Raw genomic sequence first — 20,441 nt, 5'->3', positions numbered from 1 at the left:
ACACACACATCACCTCAGTGTTTCTATAATCTTGAATTGTACTAATCTTGGCACTTGGTATAATGACGCTATAACTTTGACTCATTGCTATGGCAATGGGAGTTGAGCATTGTTAATGCATATCATTTAAACGTTTTCAGAAGCTTGGCATACTTTCCATAAATAACAATAATGTAGAAGCATATATACGCACATTGCAAAGCTGTAAGGGTTTAGAGAAACTTTGTTATTCTAAAAATATCCTACCTTTGGGAAAGGTATGAACGCTTGTTATGCAGATTCTCTACAGAAATGCATAAAACTATGCATAGGTTCGGATATTCTGTATAACTGCAAAAGTTTGGGAACCAAGCAGTTCGTTTAGTTAAAACTTTATTCAGCACTGCTGGTATACACTGTAATAAAAACGAAGACAGCGTTTTCTCAGCATCCTAAAAAGTTATCTGGCAATTTCATGAGAGATAAGAATTGAATTAGCTCCTTGGATAAACTCACTCCTATTGAAAGTTTTGTATGATCACTTAAACAACAAAAATAGCCACCTTTTATGTAGTAACTTAAGGCTGTAAGGAGCTATTTTTACCTCAATTAATTATTTACTTCATACATAATATCTTAAATTATACCACTGCACTACTCCTAAAATGACAAAGAAACATTCTTGCCCGCCAATTTTACATTAAGTTATTTTAATTGTCAAGTTCTAGCAAAAGAAAGAAAAGTTTTACTATTTTTATCTGTCTTTTAGGAAGTATACCTAAGGGGCTGGTTGTTGGATGCCACCAAACCATATAAAAAGCCTATTCAATAAAGCACAAAAACTTCAATACCTTTTTCTTTTTTTTAATTACAAACCCATTATACGCTGATTATTCTCTCACAACGAAACATCATCCTGATGGTTACAAACACTAATATACCAAACCGCACATCTTGTCTTGTACAATCACTTTCCAGTAAAAAAAGAAGATCGCCCGACTTCCGTCGTGTCCACTTTTGTACTCAACCTCAGCGTATCATTTACACTTATTCTCATTCAGACTATGACAGGAGTGGCCCTTTCTACGATATCTTTGAACACTATGCTAAAGAGAAGTTCATCGTAGCGCTTTCCATTAGTTTCGTTCAATTACAAAAGGAATCCAAACAAAAACAAGAACAGCAGCGTCCAAAACCTTTCACAAGTACTACATCAATCACAACAATTTCACAAAAAACTGAATTGCCTGCTGACAATACTCGACCTAAACAACGCACCGTCGAAGAACAGAAGCTTGGAAAGAGAAAACGTCCTAATCTCTCGGTCGATACCACTAATATGAGTCCCTTGTATCTAACCAATTTAACAACAAATTATCAGAGTAAAAGGCTAAGACTGCAGTCGTTTAAGCGAGAAGACATTTCTCTTCCTTCTCCTTCTCCTTTTACTGCAGTCGACACAATAACGACAAGTAGCTTCGACAGCTATAACAATGATCTGGAGAGAGATGACAGTTGCACTGATGACATCACAAAGAAAAATGCAAGGAGAAATAGTTTGCCATTTTACCCGTGATGTTTCTATAGTTATGCTAAGATTCGATTGAGCATAATATCTGTATTGAAAACGTTTTTATTTATTTTTTTCTTTACTCATAATATACCAATAATGATGAAATTAATCATATTTTTAATTCGGCACAAACAGTACATTTATTGACAGAGTCTCATTTTTATTGATGTTACTACCATCTATTATGAATTTCTGAAAGAAACGTGTATAATGCTAATGTTCTTTCCTTATGTTATTCTTGTTCGAATGTCGTGAAAGGAGTGTTTGAAGAAAAAAAAAAAAGACTGTTTGTGTGAGCATCGCGCGTTTCTTTCCCAAAGCAATGTTGCTTGCTTATAAGAATGTACGCTGAAGCTACCGTACTTTTGCTTTTTAAAACATGCGTTGTTTTCTACAGTGGTAAGCGACACTCAACAGGTCATCAGGCTTTAGAAAAAATCTTCTGTTTTTCCAAGTGTAATAATTATTTGGAACACATAAAGCATACACTGTTATATAGTAGATCAGTAAATTGTTTACATCATGATCGGCAAAAAAAAATTCTTTTTGTTTTTGGTTGGTTTTTTTTTTTTTTTTTTTTTTTTTTTTGCTGTATAGAGTTAATGTTATTAGACGATATTCTCAGCATGGTTAGTTTAAAAATTCTAGTTGGTCGCTGTAACATTTTGGATTGTATAACGAGTACATATCATTAGTTCAATCCCTTTAACAATTATTAAATAAAGTCATGCTATGGTTGATCGAAGAAAATGCAGTGGTCTGTAAACAAAAGCTGCACTAAGTGATCTAGAAATGAAGCATATGAATTAAAGAGAATACACGGTAGATAGCAGACTTGAGTTCCATTAACAGAAATATCTTGTGAATTTTACCTGCATGGTTGTATGACGAAAACTAGTTGCTCTTCGAGCAAAGATAACCTGCTCATCAGTAACATCGTCTTTGTCGGGATATAAGCGTTGATGCAGTCTTATTAAACCCGGGTATATATCAGTGGCAGCTTTGTAAAGCGCTCCCAATTTCTGTAAAGAGGAGGCACTATTCATTGCAGCAGGATTTGTAGTACTGCTGATAAATGTCTGCGTGATGTGCGGATCTTGTGCCAACAATAACTTTATACTCAGTTTCATCAGAGAATCATGCTTATACGGTCCGAACAATTTTTGAAACGTTTTGAAAGGTGCTGAGCAAATTGTAGAAAATCGATCCTCAGAAAAGATAGATTCTAACTTACAAATCTGAAGGATATTTACCTATTACAGCCCACACACAAATTGTTACGACCACGAGCCTTCGCTGACAAGCCTTTGGAGCTTAATGGTTGGTTACATTCTTTGCAGAAACTGGTTTCCAGTTTTATCAATTTCTTATGAATAGAGCGAGATTCTGATTCAAGCCGTAAATATCTTTTTGAAGAAAAATATCGCTTATTACAGTAAATTAGGTTATTCTGCCACACTTAACCAACAACGGTAAGTTTCTCAAATTATTGTTATTGTTAATCAATATAACTATGCAATTGCTGTGATAAGCTTTCCGAAACATGCACTTTCAGGAACAAAAAAAGTAATGACTATCGATTGAATTACAGAAGCCGACCTTTATATATGAAGGTACGATGGATTAGGGGTCATAAGAATGTCACTGCAGGAAAAGGGGCTGTTACTACTCATACATTATCCTGGTCTCTCATGTGATTTTAATACATTGATATCACGTCTAATAGAAACATGGTAAAATACAGCCTGAAGATTTGAATTTCTTTCAATCTCAAGTTCATCGCTGACAACCTCGTACCACAAACACCTCTTTCACAAAAAAGACTCCACAGATTTTATATTTGTTTAGATTACATAACATTTTATTCCAAAAGCACGAGAAATAATCTGAGGCTTTTCCTGTATATAAGTAACAATGGGCTAAACTGAAGAAGTTATTTATTTCTTACCAGCCTTAGTAGCGGCCTTGGTGACCTTACCGGCCTTATCGACCTTTTCAACAGCCTTGATGACACCGACAGCGACGGTTTGACGCATATCACGGACAGCGAAACGACCAAGAGGAGGATAGTCAGTGTAAGCTTCAACACACATGGGCTTGGAGGGAATCATCTTGACGATAGCAGAGTCACCGGACTTGACGAACTTGGGAGCATCTTCAAGCTTCTTACCGGAACGACGATCGATCTTTTCAACGAGTTCAGCGAACTTACAAGCAATGTGAGCAGTGTGACAATCGAGGACAGGAGCGTAACCAGCAGAGATTTGACCAGGGTGGTTCAAGATAATGACTTGAGCGGTGAAGGAACCAGATTCCTTAGCAGGGTCATTCTTGGAGTCAGAACAGACGTTACCACGACGGATATCCTTGACGGAAACGTTCTTGACGTTGAAACCGACGTTGTCACCGGGAAGACCTTCAGTGAGGGTTTCGTGATGCATTTCGACGGACTTAACTTCAGTGGTGACGTTAGCGGGAGCGAAAGTGACAACCATACCGGCCTTGATGACACCAGTTTCGACACGACCGACGGGGACAGTACCAATACCACCGATCTTGTAGACATCTTGAAGAGGAAGACGGAGAGGCTTATCAACGGGACGAGTAGGAGGATCAATAGCATCAATGGCTTCAAGGAGAGTCTTACCGGTCTTGGAACCGGCCTTGGTTTCCTTGGTCCATCCCTTGAACCAGGGCATGTTGTTGGATTCATCCAACATGTTATCACCGTGCCAGCCAGAGATGGGGACGAAGGGAACAGACTTGGGGTTGAAACCGATCTTCTTGATGAAGGAAGAGACTTCCTTGACGATTTCGTTATAACGAGCTTCGGACCACTTGGTAGTATCCATCTTGTTGATAGCAACAATCAATTGACGGACACCAAGGGTAAAGGCAAGAAGAGCGTGTTCACGGGTTTGACCATCCTTGGAGATACCAGCTTCGAATTCACCAGTACCGGCAGCGATAATAAGAATACCACAATCGGCTTGAGAAGTACCAGTAATCATGTTCTTGATGAAATCACGATGACCAGGAGCGTCAATGACGGTAACGTGGTACTTGGGGGTTTCGAACTTCCAGAGAGCAATATCAATGGTGATACCACGTTCACGTTCGGCCTTAAGCTTATCAAGGACCCAAGCGTACTTGAAGGAACCCTTACCGAGTTCGGCGGCTTCCTTTTCAAACTTTTCAATGGTACGCTTATCAATACCACCACACTTGTAAATCAAGTGACCGGTAGTAGTAGATTTACCCTGTCGAATTGAAGATGCGAATTAGCATGAATTTCATCGAAGCGATTACATTTGTTAATTAACTTACAGAATCGACGTGACCAATAACGACGACGTTAACGTGAGTCTTTTCCTTACCCATTGCTAATTAGAGAAGAGAGTTAATATCTATGATTGATGGATTGATTATCCTAACAATGATCAATGGATGGAACTGTTAAAGTTACCTTATATACTAGGAGTTGTTAAAAAGGGAAGGATTCACCACTGCCTCAGTGAAAGTTTTATTTATAGTTCGTTGAATCTGCCCCAAACAGAAATGCCGTGACTACCATTTGACAGCAGCAAAAAAATCAGAAGCACTTTTACACTCGAACGAAATTCATTTTTATTGTCGTTTATTGCTACTTTTTAATGTGTGCTTTGTATGAAATGGTTTCTTATTGAATGGTTTATCATATAGACCACGAGAATCAGGTTTTTTCTGTCTATAACCTCCTGATTTTGGCATTTGATAATTGATGATATCAACTTTGGTCTTGATTCCAGGCCATCCTGGCCAACCATTGGGTGTTGATGGATTTCTCATCTTTGGCGCTACTTTGATCTTTCCTTCTTTGACAGCTTTTTCAAATGCTCGACACTTCTTGCTTTTTCGCTTCCTCTTTTTGTCTTTTTCTGCTTGGTTCACCTTGCTCAACACTATTCCTTCCGGTGAGATATGCATGATTTTATTGAGATACTTCATGGCCGGATACGGTACTGCTGATTGCCGAATAATAGTATCGTAATCCACCGCTGCTTGTTGCACCTGCTCTTTGAATATAGGATCTGTTTCGTCGAATTCATAAACTTGCTGTTCAGCTACTAACTTTGCTAAGTTATCTGTATTATCCGTTTCAGCTTCTATAGAAACATTCGTTATTGGCTGACTGGCGAATAGACGAAATGTAAGGCCTTCTTCTGGTGATTTCTCCGCAGCCTCTCCTTCTGAGCTATCTTTTTTTATGGCATGAAATACAAAAGAAGTCATTCCAGCATCCGAAGCAATTAGGCTTTATAAAGTTTCTTTGTACCTTCTTCATTATTGTCGTCTTGAACAAAGCCCATCAATTGCTGCATTAAAGCATCCATTTTTTCGGTTTCAGCTTCATCAATCTCTTCGTCGAATTCATCGTTACGGAACAAGTCTTTTCTGGAAACAACTTGAGCCTCTTTCTCTTGATGTTTGGACATAGGTACAATAGTCAACTGTTATGAAAAACTTCCCCAGAGACAAATGTTATATAGTTTCTTCGTGGAATCTGTCTGAAGTTGAGATCGTTCAATTGTTTGAATTTCTAGGAAAAGCACGCAAGTCACGAGTCCTCAAATTTTCGTTCCAGAAATGAAATGCAAAAAAAAGTATTTGTTTGTTCGTGTTTGCTCACTGCTGTCAATTCAAAGGTATGGTTTTTGTACAATGTCCTTTGCAACCACCTTAAAGAACTGTCTTGAATGCATCGTACCTCTGACAACCTTTCAAGTGTATGATATCAAATCAAAATTTACGGAATGCTCGACACCCCTATACAAACAGCACAAAGGTTCTACGTCTAGTCGACATCGATTGATACTTGTGTCAACTGCAGCCAGCGGTTTTGTTTGTGGATTAGAAACATACGAATATAAGCTCACAGATGTTGACTCAGTGATCAAAAATATTGTTTATGTGTCAAAAGTCGACACTAACTCGATGCACAGAAAGTATAAAGGCCTTACCGCTCGTCTCATCCAAGCATATATTACCAGTCTACCTTGCAATACAAGCGTATTCGTTTTCGCAAGAGCACAGCCGCAATATCTTTTCGCAAAATCTGCTGATAACGAAGACAAAAAGATATTGTCCGACCGGGAGTTGGTTTCATGGTGGCTTCATGTCTTAAACAAAGTAAAACGTAAATGTGAAGGCGTTTGGTTTATTCCGGGAATTGAGGATTCGAGTAGTGCTTTGATTGAAATAGGTGCTCGTAAAAGGGGATGGGCTCCCTCAACTTCAATCAAGTGGCAATATAGTGTCCCTTTTGATTCAGAAGCTGACGCGGCTTCATCTATTCCACAGTTTGAAGATGATGCAAAATCCCGTTTGTTGAAAAATATAGAGGGTGAGCAAGAAAAAATGAGTGTTAAAGATTTCTTCAATATCTTATCTATTGGCGAAGAATGTGGGTCAGGCAAATTAACAGGCTTTTTCAAACTGAAACTGAATGTACAAGAGAATGAAACCAGCGATTTCGAAGACAACGAAAATGACACAGATAGCGATAGTTTTACAGTTTTTTGGAATAGATTCATGTCTCTAAATTTCGAAAATGAGAACGCTACTAAAGTGTCCAGTAAAACAGCAAAGAGAGATATCAATGAGATACTTCCCAAGTTAAAGCCTATAGTAGTCAACACGAAAGCACCAGTAGAATCAACATCCGCTTCTATCGCTAAGAAGACAACCGACGAAAATACGAACAAGAGACCGGCTGTAAATGTCCTTTCCACTGGATTGATTAAACGCAAAAAGCATTGAGCAAGGTTGCATTATCGTAGAAACAATAATAATAAAAATTTGAGGGACACTCCTTGAAACAAACCCAATGGAATGTTTTTTTTGAACAATGAAGTACTAACATATTGCATTAATTTAATGGATTTGCATCTGTCTTTTGTCTCTTTTTCGCTTTTTCCCACATCTTTTTCATAAACGAAAGAAACTGAAATGCCCAGCCGAAGAAATAAAAAGAGAGGTGCTAAAAAGACACCTGCTAGTAGCACTGAATCAATCACACAGCCCCAACCAATCACCTCCACAGTACCAGATCAAGAAAACTTGAACACAACTACGAGCAAGTTGGGTAGTACTGACCCAAAAAGTGAAAGCACGACTATGCCTGGTGCATTACAAGATGAGAGTAATACAGTTAACAATGCACCGCCAACTAGACAGGCTGCAGGTGATAAAGGTGTTGCATCAACTGATAGCAACATGCCCACGTCTGATCTCAACTCTGCAACAGCAACTGAATATGAGATTCCTCCCGCAGGCCCAGTTGGTGTTGGTGCTTTAGGCGGCACACCTACTGGTGCTGCAGTTGCCGCAGTCAACATAGCTGATACCGATGGTCTTAATTCTCAGACACAACCACCAACAGTTTTATCTGATAATGTAAATCACTGCATCCAAAGCGCTATTGCCTCCCGAAGTGTCAACGTAGAGAATATCATTAAAAGCGTATCCAGCAATGTTCAATCAGGAGTCTATACTACCAAAGCAAGCACAACTGCTACTATTCCTAAGGTTGCCACTTCCGCCGGAGTGCATACAGGAGGTACTGCTAACACTGGCATTACTGCTGCTGATACTGCGGGTTCTGTTGGTGCTGTCTGTGCTGCTGGAGCTGCTGGAGCTGCTGGAGCTGCTGGAGCTGCTGGAGCTGCTGGAATTGCAGCCAACAGTTCTAAAAGTAATAATGAAAGGGGTATAAATGCTAACGGAACTAATATTGGTGCTAATGCAGCAAATACAACTACGACTGGTGCAAATCCTGTCGGGTCTGTTGCTGCTCCTATTGGTACGACTGGTGCTGTTCATCCTACTGACACTGTTAAGCAACCTATGAATACTGCAGCCGTTACTACTAATAACACCACCGGCTTCGTGGGTACTACTGATACTATTGATCATAACGCTTCCTCAACTTCCCAAGGGATTTCAGATGGTCGTCGTCGAAGTAGTGGACGAAGTGGACGACGCCCCATTCCTGCTGAGCTGATTGGCGGTACACCTAATTGTGCACCTCCAGCTGTAGCTACCAATAGTAGTTCAGTCGTTGGCAGTGACGTTGAGGAAGGCCAAGCATACGATCCTGTCCGCCGGTTATCTGGTGGTATTACCTCAGCTGTTACAGGTGCTGCAAATTCAGGTCGAAGATTAAGTGAAACTGTACAAGACAAATTGCACATGAAGACTGCGGGTAAAAAGGGATCAGATGAAGCAAAGGACACAGTTACTGCGCCTATTCCACCAAGTAAACAACAGCCCACAACAACTAGCTCTGCTGTTATTAATGGTCAAGGTAGAGCAGCAACAGTAGGACCAACAGATAAGTCAGCTGAGGGTGGTCGCAAACCTTCAAAAAAGAAAAATTGTATCATCTTGTAATTCGGTTCTCTACTTCCATCTACATTTTTTGGAGCGACGTTTCGTATTACATTACTATATAGCATACTACTTAATGAATATCAAATATTTCTAATTCTATCTCACTTATTCATCTTATGTTAATTGTTGTCAACTTCCGACTATTAAATTAAGTATCTTAATATCAAACAATGTTTTCGTACTTCAAAAGTTCTACACTTACGACTTGACGGGTTTATATAATACGACACCACGTAGATGCATTACACGTAAAATTGGTCAACTGCTGACTGCAAGAGGCCATATAAGGGAAAAAAACGTTGTAAGGATCAATTTAGTAATGGTCATTACGCGTTTCGCACTGTGAACTATGTACCTGTTCCACAAAAACAGAGAGGTTACATATGGGACACGAACATATATGACATTCATGGTCAAAGATGGATTTTGATGTAACATCAATTCCTATATAAACTGTTGATTTATAAGTATCTGTTGTCCCCTAATCGAAATACTATAACTCTGAACTTTGGTTGATTTTGATGAGCAACATATGGCTCGATCCGTTTGGACTTCGACTGATAAAAGTAAGACTCTCTTATAGTCAAATGCAAATCCGTTTCTTTCAGGAGTATTGCAATCCTTAACAAACATCTTTCTTTTGCAATATAAAGCGTGATAATGGTACATCACCGTCGAAGAAGAAGGGAAAAAAAGATAAAAATGATGCAAAGAGTCCAACAGATCCACCACCACCTCTTGCACAATATCAGTATTATCAAAGTAATGCGTTCTACTCTCAGCGTATATTTCCATATTCACCTAGCTATGGTTTCTGTCAACAGCCAATGGAAGTAGTGCCTCGTATGCCATGCGAATGTGGTTGTAAAACTAACAAAGGAGAAAAAATTGCTAAGAAAGAAGTAAAAAAAGTGCTGGTTGTTATTCCATCGTTTAGTAATCCACGGCAAATGCGAAAAGGCGTTTTTGAACGATAAATCATAAGCTCCCATTTATAAGTACTACCTGTAGAAAAATGACTTTTAATACAAATACCAATTATACCTGCATATTTAATTCCTATAAGATAAACTAATCTAATATGCTAATTATTGATAATCTCAGGTATAGTATTGTGGGAGTAAATGAACATTGTAATCTTAAGGAAGTTATACAATCATATTAGTGACAAAATTGAAGGGTGCTATATATATAGTATCGGCGGATACCATCGATTATTGTTGTCTTCTGTTCACAGCCTTTTCTTTTGCTGTTTTAATGAGATCATCCAATTGACCTTTTTCAGCAAGGTTTCGTAATAAATTGTATATGAGAGGTATGAAATTATGCTTTCTAAGCACATTTTCTCTCTGTGAAAAAGAACGCGTACTTGTCAGTACTTATATTATACTGAAACTCTTGGTCATCTTAGGTATGAACTTACATGCCATTTTTTCCTTTTATCTTTTTCCTGTTCTAATATTTGCTCGTACATACTACGGTCTTGTATTACCCTACTTCTCGCCTCTACATCATCTTCTGGCAACGATAATAAAATTGCATCGGCTTCCTCAATCTGTTCTTCCATTTGTTCCACTTTATCTCGAATTAATGCCATTAAACTGAAATGTAATTCTGCCTCACCATAAGCTTCCATACGGCGTTTGATAGCTTCGTTAGCCTTTGTAATCCAATTATTTTCATCACAAGGTCCCAAATTGACAGGCCCGTTACTTAATCCATCTAATTCATATACAGCGTCATTGACAGGCGTGAAGGCAATGAAATGGTATACATCTTGATCTTTTCCAGCGTTTGGATCTACCATGTCATTGACAAACGGATCAGATCGTGCGAAGCTGTTATGCATCGTTCGGATCACGTCACTATTAGAGATAGCTAATCCTTTCATCTGTCATATTTTCAAGGTAATTGGAGATAGAATTAGACGTCGCCGTTTTCTTCGCTCAAATCCTTTGCATACGGTTAAAGAAAACGTACTTCAGGAGGGAAGTCGGCTGTGAAAGCTTTAAAGTTGCGTAGTTCTTCTCCTATATCAATATCGTCTCTGTTCAGAAGAATGGATAATATAGCTTGTGTTGCACATGCGTTATTGATCACTTGATTGGCGAAAAAAACATGGTCTGAGAAATCATTAGCTTCAGGAATATGTGTGTTTTCGGCACTACGCTTGTTTTGCCATTTGAATAAGAAGATTAAGCCGTATATCGGTCTAATAATGGTCGAAGATACACGTTACTTTTCTTTAGTTAACTTGAGGGGCTCATGGTATTTATTCATCGTACCCTAAGTCAGCTGTGAATTCTGGTTCAAGGCTGTAGATCTCTTCCATTTGCACTCCTCGACAGCCCATACCCGAAATCAGTTCGGTGAAAACACCTTACAAAGAACAAAAGTTAATGCATTTATTTCAGTAATAACAAGTTATGGCGTTTCTGGCTTAAACAATTACCAGGATCGCTTTCAATTAGACACCAATCACCGGCTCCACTCATTGAAAATACCGTTTAATATGTCTGCTAAAGTATAACGAAAATGAAAACGTACTGCACCAAGTTATTGAAATACAGCAGCAGCGTTGCACAAAAAAAAATAAAATAGTACACTGAGCGTTCCTGTAACTATTTTTTAACCTTTGTAAAAATCAATTTATTACGATCACCACTCAGTTACTTGAGATCATGCCACCTATAACAAAGCGTTCGACGAGATCCGCTCGAAATAACGATAATGCGACCCTAAGACGACCACGTACACGTAGTCAAACACCTGATCTTGCAGGATCAACTACGAGCAGATCTGCTACTTCTTCAAGTGCCGGATCAGTTCGTGTCAACAGCTCAGCAAGTATGAGGGAGAGACCAACACGTGCCAGAACACTATCAAATGAGGCCGCGTCTTCAAGATTAAAAGTGATTAAGACCAAATATACAGAGTCTGACGATACTTCTGATAGCACATCTGGTGAACGAGAGAGTGATGATTATCAGGAGAATTCCTCTTCTTCTGATTCTGAAATTGTTTCACCGGAAGAAGAAGAATACAATGATGCTGATGATTCTGAATTTGAAGTGAACAATTTAAGGAGAACCACTGCAAAGTCAAGAACTTCCAACAGGAGGAAAGCAACTCGAAAACAGATACCAGCAACAAAATCCGACAAAGCTAGAGTTATAAAAAGAAAAAAATTGGCCTCTTCTAATCGGACGATTCAGAGAGTGAATCAAATTATGCCTGTACTGCCGCTACGACAAGTGCTAAGTAACCAGGATCAGTCTAAAATGACACCTTACGAGTTAGCTAGAGAACGCCTACATGTTTCTGCTGTACCTAATTCTTTACCTTGCCGTGAAGACCAGTTTTTAGAAATTTTGGGATATGTAGAAGGTGCAATCCGCGAAAGTACAGGTACCTGCGTTTACATCTCAGGTGTGCCCGGAACCGGAAAAACAGCCACTGTGTTGGAAGTGATACGTTATCTTCAACATCAAGCGGAAGAAAAAGAACTCCCAGCTTTTGATTTTGTGGAGATCAATGGTATGAAATTGGCAGATCCAAATCAATCGTATAGCATTTTATGGGAATGTATGGATAAGACAAATCAAGAAGAAAGCGGCGGTAAAAAGAAGAAGTATACGGCACAACACGCGTTGCAAATGCTTCAATCGAAATTCGCGAACTCTAACGAGGATAAACGGACAACGTAAGTTAACTATGAACGGGCAGTGATAGTTATCATGCTTAGCTAGATAAAATATACTCAATTTGCAAAATTTATCGGATAGATAGTGTAGTATTAATGGATGAATTAGATCTGCTGGTAACAAAAAAGCAAACTGTCATGTACAACTTTTTCGATTGGCCAAGTAGACCATTATCTAAACTTATTGTTGTTGCAATTGCCAACACTATGGATTTACCGGAACGGATTGCTACCAACAAAATTGCTAGTAGAATGGGTTTAGCTCGTATCAATTTTCAACCTTATAAGTTCGATCAACTTATCCAAATTGTTCAGTCACGGTTGGAAGGCATTGATGCCTTTGCCAAAGAAGCTGTTGAATTTGCAGCGCGTAAAGTTAGCGCTGTCAGTGGTGATGCTCGACGTGCGTTGGATATTTGTCGAAGAGCTGTGGAGATCGTTGAAAGCAGACTCGCTGCAAAGGAGAAAGGCATACCGGCACCAGACAAAGTGACTATTGCTATTGTTGATGAGGCTGTGAGGGAAATGTTTTCTTCACCTTCGATAGCTTTCGTTCGATCTTGTTCATTGCATCAAAAGATTTTCTTGGTGGCTTGTATGCAAACTTTCCGAGAAATAGGGTTGAAAGAGATTGAATTCGGGGACGTGGCTCATCATCATATTGAAATATGTAAATGGCATAACTTAGAGCCGCCGAATACAAGTGATCTGATGCGCATATGTGAATCACTTGGCCAAACAAGAGCCATTTTGATGGAAGGCGGGAGGATGGATATAGCAATGAGATTGGCACTCAATCTCGCAGAAGAAGATGTGGTTATGGCTTGTAAAGCCGATAAATTAATTAATCGATTATTAGAAAGTATCAATATTGGTACTCATTAGGTACTCTTCGTTTTGGTCATTATATATTCAATATACATGAAATGAACCTTTTTGTAAAGTTTTTTCAATATACCACAATCATCCCTTGAATAAAGCATAAAATTTAGAATATATTCAGAACCGTTATAGTCGATAAGTTCAATTTGAATTAAGCCTCACTATTGAAAAAAAATCATTATAACGCTGTGAAGCTGCCTGTTCCAAGCACAACCATCATGATCAAACTGTAGAGCCAGGAATTCTTTTGAAGCTGCACACTATTGAAAAAAAATCATTATAACGCTGTGAAGCTGCCTGTTCCAAGCACAACCATCATGATCAAACTGTAGAGCCAGGAATTCTTTTGAAGCTGCAATAGCAATCCAAGACTCATCATGAGTCAACTAAAAACGCTTCCTGGGCTAAAATTTATGACCCGAAAATCGGGTAGGTGTGGGGAAAAAATCTTTTGAACTGTTTCTTTTTTCTTCTTTATTCCTGGGAATTTTTTATTTCCATAATGGGCTCCAATATCATTAATTTATTCAGAAAAACATATTGCCCTGCATGCTTAGGAAGCATATTGAAAAAGGAATTTCATACGTCTAAACTGAATGTAAGCTATAATCAAATCGTATAGTAGATGCTAAATATAATTATTCATCGCTTATTTTTATCAAACGGTAGGCTTTATCTGAGCAAGAAGATGTTAGAGTAACTCTAGAATACAAATGGAAAATGATAATAAAACCAACCTATGCTGATCAAAAAATTTATTGGGGTATTCTAGGAGTTACTCGTTAACGTCATGGGCACAGGGCCGAGTAAAAGAGAGCTTCAGCATTTTTTGAAAAGATTCGGGCTCGATAAAGATTCCGTTTCCTCACCAGCCACAACACTATCACAATCAATGATAGATATACAAAGGAACGCTTACAACAATTCTTTAACCAAAAGGCAAACACCACAAGAGTATGTCGATGCTCTACTAACACCATCCTATAATCAACTTGCATTGACCAAAATTGAAGGGCCATTTGATAAGTTAGAATGGCAAAATGTTGGAAAAACGCTCTACAAACTACAGAAATTAGGCCTAACATCTATTGTCATATCCGATAATCCTCACTGGAAAGCAGACAAATCTACACCAAATGAACTATCCAAAAGAATGTTGCGCGAAACCATGGCCTTGGTTGAAGCTATTGAGAGATCAGGAGGACGTGCTAGGCTTATTTACGGCTCAGCATTGGAAAGGTGGAATAACACAATTGACGTTAATCTTGACTTTATCCTATCAGCACTCAATAACAATCAAATACCAGTGATTGTGCCTATATTAACAGAAGAGGATGGACTTCTTAAGCCTATCTCTGCTAATAGTGCAGTTACAGCTTTATCGCAAAGATTAGCTAGTCAAGCAGTGGATCCTAAACTTATCCCGTCGAAAATAGTCGTCATTAATCAAGAAGGAGGCGTCCCCAATCACGAGATACCTGGCACAACGCATAGTCTAGTGAATGTACAGGAGGAATTCGCTGATATTCAATCGGCTTTTCATAAGCACGTCCATTGGAAAGAAAATTATCCAAACACCATGGCCGATTTATCTATGATTCGTGATTGTTTAGAGCACCTCCCCGTTACTTCATCCGCCATTATTGCTCCTACCAGCTCTCTGCCAACTGCTCTGATTACTAATTTGGTCACTGATAAACCGCTATATTCTTCCTCATTGCCCATCAGTCATCACAGCCGCATCAACCAAACAAAAACTACAGTACTTCGTCATGGAATAAAGATAAACAATCATTATGATTTCAAGGAACTAGATCTAAAACGATTGACAGGACTTTTAGAAAGGAGCTTCCAAAAGAAAGTGAATGAGGAGGCTTTTTATGAAAGATTGAAAAAGGTTTTGGCGGGAGCTATTGTTGCTGGGAACTATGAAGGAGCCGTGATTATGACTCGTGAAAAGGCAGCAGGAGCAGCAACAATAGGTATGGGAGCGAATTACCATGCCTATTTGGACAAATTTGCAATTGCGCCATCAAGTCAAGGTATCGGTTTAACAGATATTCTATGGAAAAAAATGTGCGATCAGTATCCCGATTTGTTATGGAGAAGCCGGCATGATAATGGGGTTAACAAATGGTAAGCGAACATTCAATTATAGAACATAAAAAAGTAAGTTATTTTTTACAACTAACTTACTCTTCATACTTTAGGTATTTTGAAAGATCAAGTGGAAACCTTCGTCTAAAGGGTACAAATTGGGTTCTGTTTTGGTATGGTCCCAAAGGATATAAAAACATTGAAGAATACGCAAGCATAGCCTCTTCTATTCCCCCTTCTTTTTATTAACCTGCTATTACAGAATCGTCAATATGTATAATAAATCATTCCAGAAAACATATAGTATGATTTTGGTTGTGTATCAGGAATATGCATAGGCTTGCTGTGTAGCTTGAAACCCTTTTAGGGCCACACATATGGGTGGACCATATGGTGTTTCGCCTTTGATTTTAGGAAACAAAAGTTCTCCACGCTGCATTCCAATTCAGCAAAAAGTAAGCTTATTTCAGCTGCTTACTTCAGCTTTTTTCATTTTGATCGCACAATCTCGCCATGGAAACAAACAGATTTGCCCACCAATTCTGACACCGGGAGCACTGATCATGCATCCCAGAAAGCGGGAAGGAGGGGAAGAGAGAAGAGTTTGAAACTACGGCTGATTATATAATCTATTTTATTCAGTTTCACGCTAAATGCTGTCATTTGATTCGTTATGAAATAAGGGCAAACCTGAACTCGAAAGGCCGATACCTCTTTTTCAATTTAGCTTTTGTAGTTATGAAACTACCTCTTCCTTTCCTTGTTAACTATTATAGCCATATTCAATTCACCTGTAGACTTAGTTCCTCTTTTTCTTTTGTTTTTTTTTGCTTTTTGACTAATGGCTCCATCGAAAAGTGGCAACAATAACATGGAAGCTAACCTAGAAAAGCATGCTAGATTAGTCAAAACGTTATCCGAATTTGATTTAGTTGACATTGGGGATAGAGTAAATGAAACGACAGATGATCTTAAGGATGTCAAAAATATATTAGTGACAGGAGGCGCAGGCTTTATGTAAAAAGTTACATGCTTTCTGATGTTCATCAAACTTCCGTCCTAACTTATTTTTTTTTATTTTTATTGGCCATCTATTAGTGGTTCGTTCCTCGTCAGGAAGCTGGTTGTGCTCTATCCTGAATATCATATTTACGTTATAGACAAGCTTGATTATTGCGGGTCTCTGCATAATTTAAAGGCCATTAAAGAATTTCCAAACTATACTTTTGTCAGGGTAAAAATGGTACACTCTGTAAAATAGTTTCTATGTACTTTGGAATATTACAGTTACTCATTAATTATCAACTTATTCAAAAAATGACATTATTGTCAGCAGGGCGATATTACCTCAGTGGATTTTATTTCCTTCTTTTTGAAAGAAAAGAAGATAGATGTCATTTTTCACTTAGCAGCTCAGACTCATGTTGACAATTCTTTTGGAGACTCATTTGAATTCACAACGTAAGAATTGAAGAAGAGATTGGAATCACATTGAAGAGATTCGAACTAAATTGATTTGACATATGTAGCAACAATGTGATGGGAACACACGTTTTATTAGAAGCAGCAAAAATGAATCAAATCAAAAGGTTCATTCATGTCAGTACGGACGAAGTATATGGGGAAGTTGTGAATGGAGTAACGTATAATCAATTCCTCTAGTTGCGATAAAGTCCTAGCATGCATTGAATACCTATTAACGCATAAACCTCATTTTAAATGATAGCCTGATTGTCGAGAAGATAGTATATTATCACCCACCAACCCTTATTCAGCGACAAAAGCAGCTGCAGAATGTCTCGTCAAAGCGTATCATAAATCATTTGGGTTACCTATCACCATTACTCGTTCTAATAATGTATACGGGCCTTATCAATTTCCGGAAAAAATTACTTCCAAATTTATTTGCAGTATGCTTAAAGGCAAAAAATGTTATATTCATGGTGATGGACAAAATTCTCGAAAGTATCTGTATGCTGCTGATGTAGTCAATGCTTTAGATATAATCTTCCATAAAGGTTCAATAGGCGAAACGTACAATATTGGATCACCATCAGAAATAACGAACCTTGAAATGGCAAGAAGAATCATTCTGCTATTCGGACATAAAGAAGAAGAGATACCGGAACATATTGAATTTGTGAGAGATAGAGCTTTTAATGATAAAAGATACGCCATAGATTGCACAAAGTTAGAAAAGTTGGGCTGGGCACCCAAGGTGGAATTTAACGAAGGACTGATAAAGACAAGTAAGGCTTTTTGAAGGATTATTCTTTCATCCTTTAACTTACTCACAATTTCTTTCGTTTTCGTCCGCTAGTTGAATGGTATCGACAATGCACTGATACCTGGTGGGGAGACGACATCTCAAGTGCTCTAATACCGCATCCCTTTAAAGTTATTCCTTCTTACGATGTTTGTAACATATAAACCTTATAGTTATACTCATGTTTTTTGTTTTGTGTACTTTAATACAATTTTATCTTTTTTTTTTCATTTTTTAACTTTGCATTCACTGAAATAGCAGCAATCCATTTGTATATGATATATACCTTCATTCCCAGTAAAATGTGCCTATTGTTTCTTCTTAATACCCAATTTTTGTATGTACTATATCTTGTTAATATAACTTTAATTGGAGGTGGGGGAGGCGTGTTTCGCGGTACAACAAATCTACCTAATGCCAGTCAAATACCTTTGATTTGAAATTGTTAATTAGATGTGAGCATATGATAACCTCCTAACTTTGAAAAAAAAATTAAATTTCGAATGGTATTCAAACGATTACTTTAGAAACCTTGGTTGCTTTCATATGAAACGACCCTCTGATAACCTTTGAGACACGATGTAAGCAATTCAGGCCATCTACAGCCAGATACCGCTATACAACTTCCTTGCATTGAATTCATTGTACAGCTTACTATTTGAGATAAATGGCAAATACTTAATTGTTCAAACCTTCAGAGGTCGTCAATTTGCGTCTGTTCCAGCTTGTTGGTAGTCATTCTCAGCAGGCTATCTTTTTTTTTTTTGTCTTCGATTAGCGACTGTTATGCATGCATCGCCAGTGAAACTCAGGCCTGACATAATCAATTGAAAGCAGGTATTTAAGAGTATGATCATAATGATTGGTTGATGAGCATTTTACCAAATGTACCAAGAAGTTAAACTGAAATATTTCACAAGTAAACTGTAGACTCAAGGACTATTTGGGAATTAGTTTGCAACTTTGCTCAAATTTTGTGAGCGAGAATCGTCTTTGGGCATGCGTGATCAAATTTGTCCTCTCTTTACTTAACAAAACCATCCCTGTCGCTTACTGAATGAAAGTTAAAATGAAATGATTTTCCAGAAATACTTATTTCATCCTTCAAGTATCCTATCAGTGATCGCGAAAACGATGTCTGCTGCAATAAGGAAGCACTTTAATTGACAGCATAAACCTTACAATCTATCGCAAAGACTACATTTTGTATAGTGGATATACAAAATTCTAACTTACGCCCTTTATTATTCAGCTTATTGAAATACTCTCTTATCACTAACGTCGGTTTCTTTACTCTCTTCAGCCATCTTCATTCTGGCTTCACGTTCGGACATATTTTTTTGTCTGATACTGTATTTTTCAAGTTTCTCTTTACGAATAGCAGCACGTACAAAGTTAGGATGAATAAATTCTGGGTTGTCGTAAACTGTAGGTCCACCAAATGAGCCTTCAAAGATACGAATAGGTGTAAGACAGAAACGAGGACCAATTTCTGTCAATTGAAGTTCGCCTTTATCAGTTCGTCGATCAAAATCAGATGTGTTATCGGCATTCTTTTCGCTGATCTAGAGAAACAGTATAAAAGAAAATCATAAATTCCCCTTCTTCACTTAGTGCAATAAAATGTTATGTATTTCTCTCTTACTTGATAATTTCGGAACCAAATACGATTATCTACGATAGAAAATGACAAGACATGATCGATGAAAGGCTTTGAGCGTCTGGATCCCTTAGGTACGTTGAAAATGTGAGATAACAACTCTTTCAAAAGCCCCCAATGAGGTGCACTGTCAAATGTTTTGTCAAAAGATAAGATATGTCGAGAGCCCTTCAAACAATTGCCGGTCATCTTGAGTTCATCCATAGTATGCAAATTTTGAAGGTGAAATTTAACAGAAGGGCCATTAGGTGTCTTGGCCATCCAAAGATACAAATCTTGCTTCTTTCTCATTTCGAAAAAGACGGCGTTGTTGCAATTATTAAGATCGGCTAATTCATTCAAAATGTAGAGGTTATTCTTGGTGTCAAGCTTAGCATCTTTCTTCGAGTGAGGCAATAACGCTTCAAGATCTGTCAGTAAATGACGATAACTAAATTTGTAAAAAATAATGTTGTCGTCAGAATAATGCTAAACGAAGGAGTCTTTATATTTTACGAGTCATACCGTGAAGTAACGCCACGGGAAGAGAGCATCAAAACTCTTTGCTTGTTGATTCTCTTGTCCTTCGACTTTTTGTCACTGGTCTTGTTTTTAACTGATTCTGCAGTTTTGAAGAGTGTTGACATTTTTCTGTGAGAAACGATTTGGCTAAGAATCAAAAGAAGCTGGTGAGGTAAATGCAGTTTTGAAATAAACTTGCCATTTGGGAATCTAAAAGCCACAATTTTGTAAGTTAAAACAGTCCGTCTCATTCATGCAAATCAAATTTAGGACTCAACTTCCATTGTCTTGAAAGTGAATATTTGAAATTATATGTTCAGTTAAAACAATAGAGAATAAACAATCGTTT

The 20,441-nt window shown here is 38.0% G+C and overlaps 10 protein-coding genes across 10 annotated transcripts; 6 read left to right on the top strand and 4 right to left on the bottom strand.

Moving 5' to 3' along the window:
- Positions 1-898: 898 nt before the first annotated feature.
- Positions 899-1,555, top strand: BDF20DRAFT_909896 (uncharacterized protein; the record flags this gene model as incomplete). Its single annotated transcript, XM_053083645.1, has 1 exon — positions 899-1,555. One exon carries the CDS (start codon positions 899-901, stop codon positions 1,553-1,555), a length of 657 nt encoding a protein of 218 aa, XP_052938622.1.
- A 1,932-nt stretch (positions 1,556-3,487) lies between these two features.
- Positions 3,488-4,935, bottom strand: BDF20DRAFT_849091 (translation elongation factor EF-1 alpha; the record flags this gene model as incomplete). Its single annotated transcript, XM_053079889.1, has 2 exons — positions 3,488-4,812; positions 4,880-4,935. Coding segments are annotated over 2 exons (1,379 nt in total), but the record flags the coding sequence as incomplete, so codon positions are not given.
- On the bottom strand, positions 4,830-6,157 carry BDF20DRAFT_253797 (uncharacterized protein). Its single transcript, XM_053075009.1, has 2 exons — positions 5,019-6,157; positions 4,830-4,935 (listed from the first exon to the last, which is right to left on the bottom strand). The coding sequence occupies exon 1, from the start codon at positions 5,822-5,824 to the stop codon at positions 5,180-5,182; it is 645 nt and encodes a 214-aa protein (XP_052938620.1). The 5' UTR covers positions 5,825-6,157; the 3' UTR covers positions 4,830-4,935; positions 5,019-5,179.
- Positions 6,158-6,253: 96 nt separating this feature from the next.
- BDF20DRAFT_904456 (H3 K56 histone acetylation protein RTT109) lies at positions 6,254-7,351 on the top strand (the record flags this gene model as incomplete). The annotated part of the gene is made up of 1 exon (XM_053083032.1): positions 6,254-7,351. The coding sequence occupies one exon, from the start codon at positions 6,254-6,256 to the stop codon at positions 7,349-7,351; it is 1,098 nt and encodes a 365-aa protein (XP_052938619.1).
- Positions 7,182-9,123, top strand: BDF20DRAFT_253705 (uncharacterized protein). Its single transcript, XM_053075008.1, has 2 exons — positions 7,182-7,356; positions 7,533-9,123. Exon 2 carries the CDS (start codon positions 7,541-7,543, stop codon positions 8,981-8,983), a length of 1,443 nt encoding a protein of 480 aa, XP_052938618.1. The 5' UTR covers positions 7,182-7,356; positions 7,533-7,540; the 3' UTR covers positions 8,984-9,123.
- A 1,074-nt stretch (positions 9,124-10,197) lies between these two features.
- BDF20DRAFT_904455 (ubiquitin carboxyl-terminal hydrolase) lies at positions 10,198-11,666 on the bottom strand (the record flags this gene model as incomplete). Its single annotated transcript, XM_053083031.1, has 6 exons — positions 10,198-10,332; positions 10,407-10,874; positions 10,964-11,195; positions 11,269-11,362; positions 11,436-11,468; positions 11,657-11,666. 6 exons carry the CDS (start codon positions 11,664-11,666, stop codon positions 10,198-10,200), a joined length of 972 nt encoding a protein of 323 aa, XP_052938617.1.
- Positions 11,667-12,264: 598 nt separating this feature from the next.
- On the top strand, positions 12,265-13,571 carry BDF20DRAFT_815104 (P-loop containing nucleoside triphosphate hydrolase protein; the record flags this gene model as incomplete). The annotated part of the gene is made up of 2 exons (XM_053077046.1): positions 12,265-12,686; positions 12,773-13,571. The coding sequence occupies 2 exons, from the start codon at positions 12,265-12,267 to the stop codon at positions 13,569-13,571; spliced, it is 1,221 nt and encodes a 406-aa protein (XP_052938616.1).
- A 667-nt stretch (positions 13,572-14,238) lies between these two features.
- BDF20DRAFT_253581 (uncharacterized protein) lies at positions 14,239-16,232 on the top strand. Its single transcript, XM_053075007.1, has 2 exons — positions 14,239-15,704; positions 15,779-16,232. Exons 1-2 carry the CDS (start codon positions 14,359-14,361, stop codon positions 15,912-15,914), a joined length of 1,482 nt encoding a protein of 493 aa, XP_052938615.1. The 5' UTR covers positions 14,239-14,358; the 3' UTR covers positions 15,915-16,232.
- Positions 16,233-16,536: 304 nt separating this feature from the next.
- Positions 16,537-18,095, top strand: BDF20DRAFT_813619 (uncharacterized protein; the record flags this gene model as incomplete). The annotated part of the gene is made up of 6 exons (XM_053076896.1): positions 16,537-16,682; positions 16,764-16,899; positions 17,002-17,126; positions 17,195-17,303; positions 17,392-17,914; positions 17,986-18,095. 6 exons carry the CDS (start codon positions 16,537-16,539, stop codon positions 18,093-18,095), a joined length of 1,149 nt encoding a protein of 382 aa, XP_052938614.1.
- Positions 18,096-19,184: 1,089 nt separating this feature from the next.
- BDF20DRAFT_904453 (Brix domain-containing protein) lies at positions 19,185-20,217 on the bottom strand (the record flags this gene model as incomplete). Its single annotated transcript, XM_053083030.1, has 3 exons — positions 19,185-19,496; positions 19,577-20,021; positions 20,096-20,217. The coding sequence occupies 3 exons, from the start codon at positions 20,215-20,217 to the stop codon at positions 19,185-19,187; spliced, it is 879 nt and encodes a 292-aa protein (XP_052938613.1).
- Positions 20,218-20,441: the final 224 nt, after the last annotated feature.

The sequence above is a fragment of the Mycotypha africana genome (genome assembly GCF_025528875.1).
Source record: "Mycotypha africana strain NRRL 2978 chromosome Unknown BDF20scaffold_2, whole genome shotgun sequence".
Taxonomy (NCBI): domain Eukaryota; kingdom Fungi; phylum Mucoromycota; class Mucoromycetes; order Mucorales; family Mycotyphaceae; genus Mycotypha; species Mycotypha africana.
The sequence above is the reverse complement of the archived record's forward strand: the minus strand, read 5'-3'. Positions and strand labels throughout refer to the sequence as shown.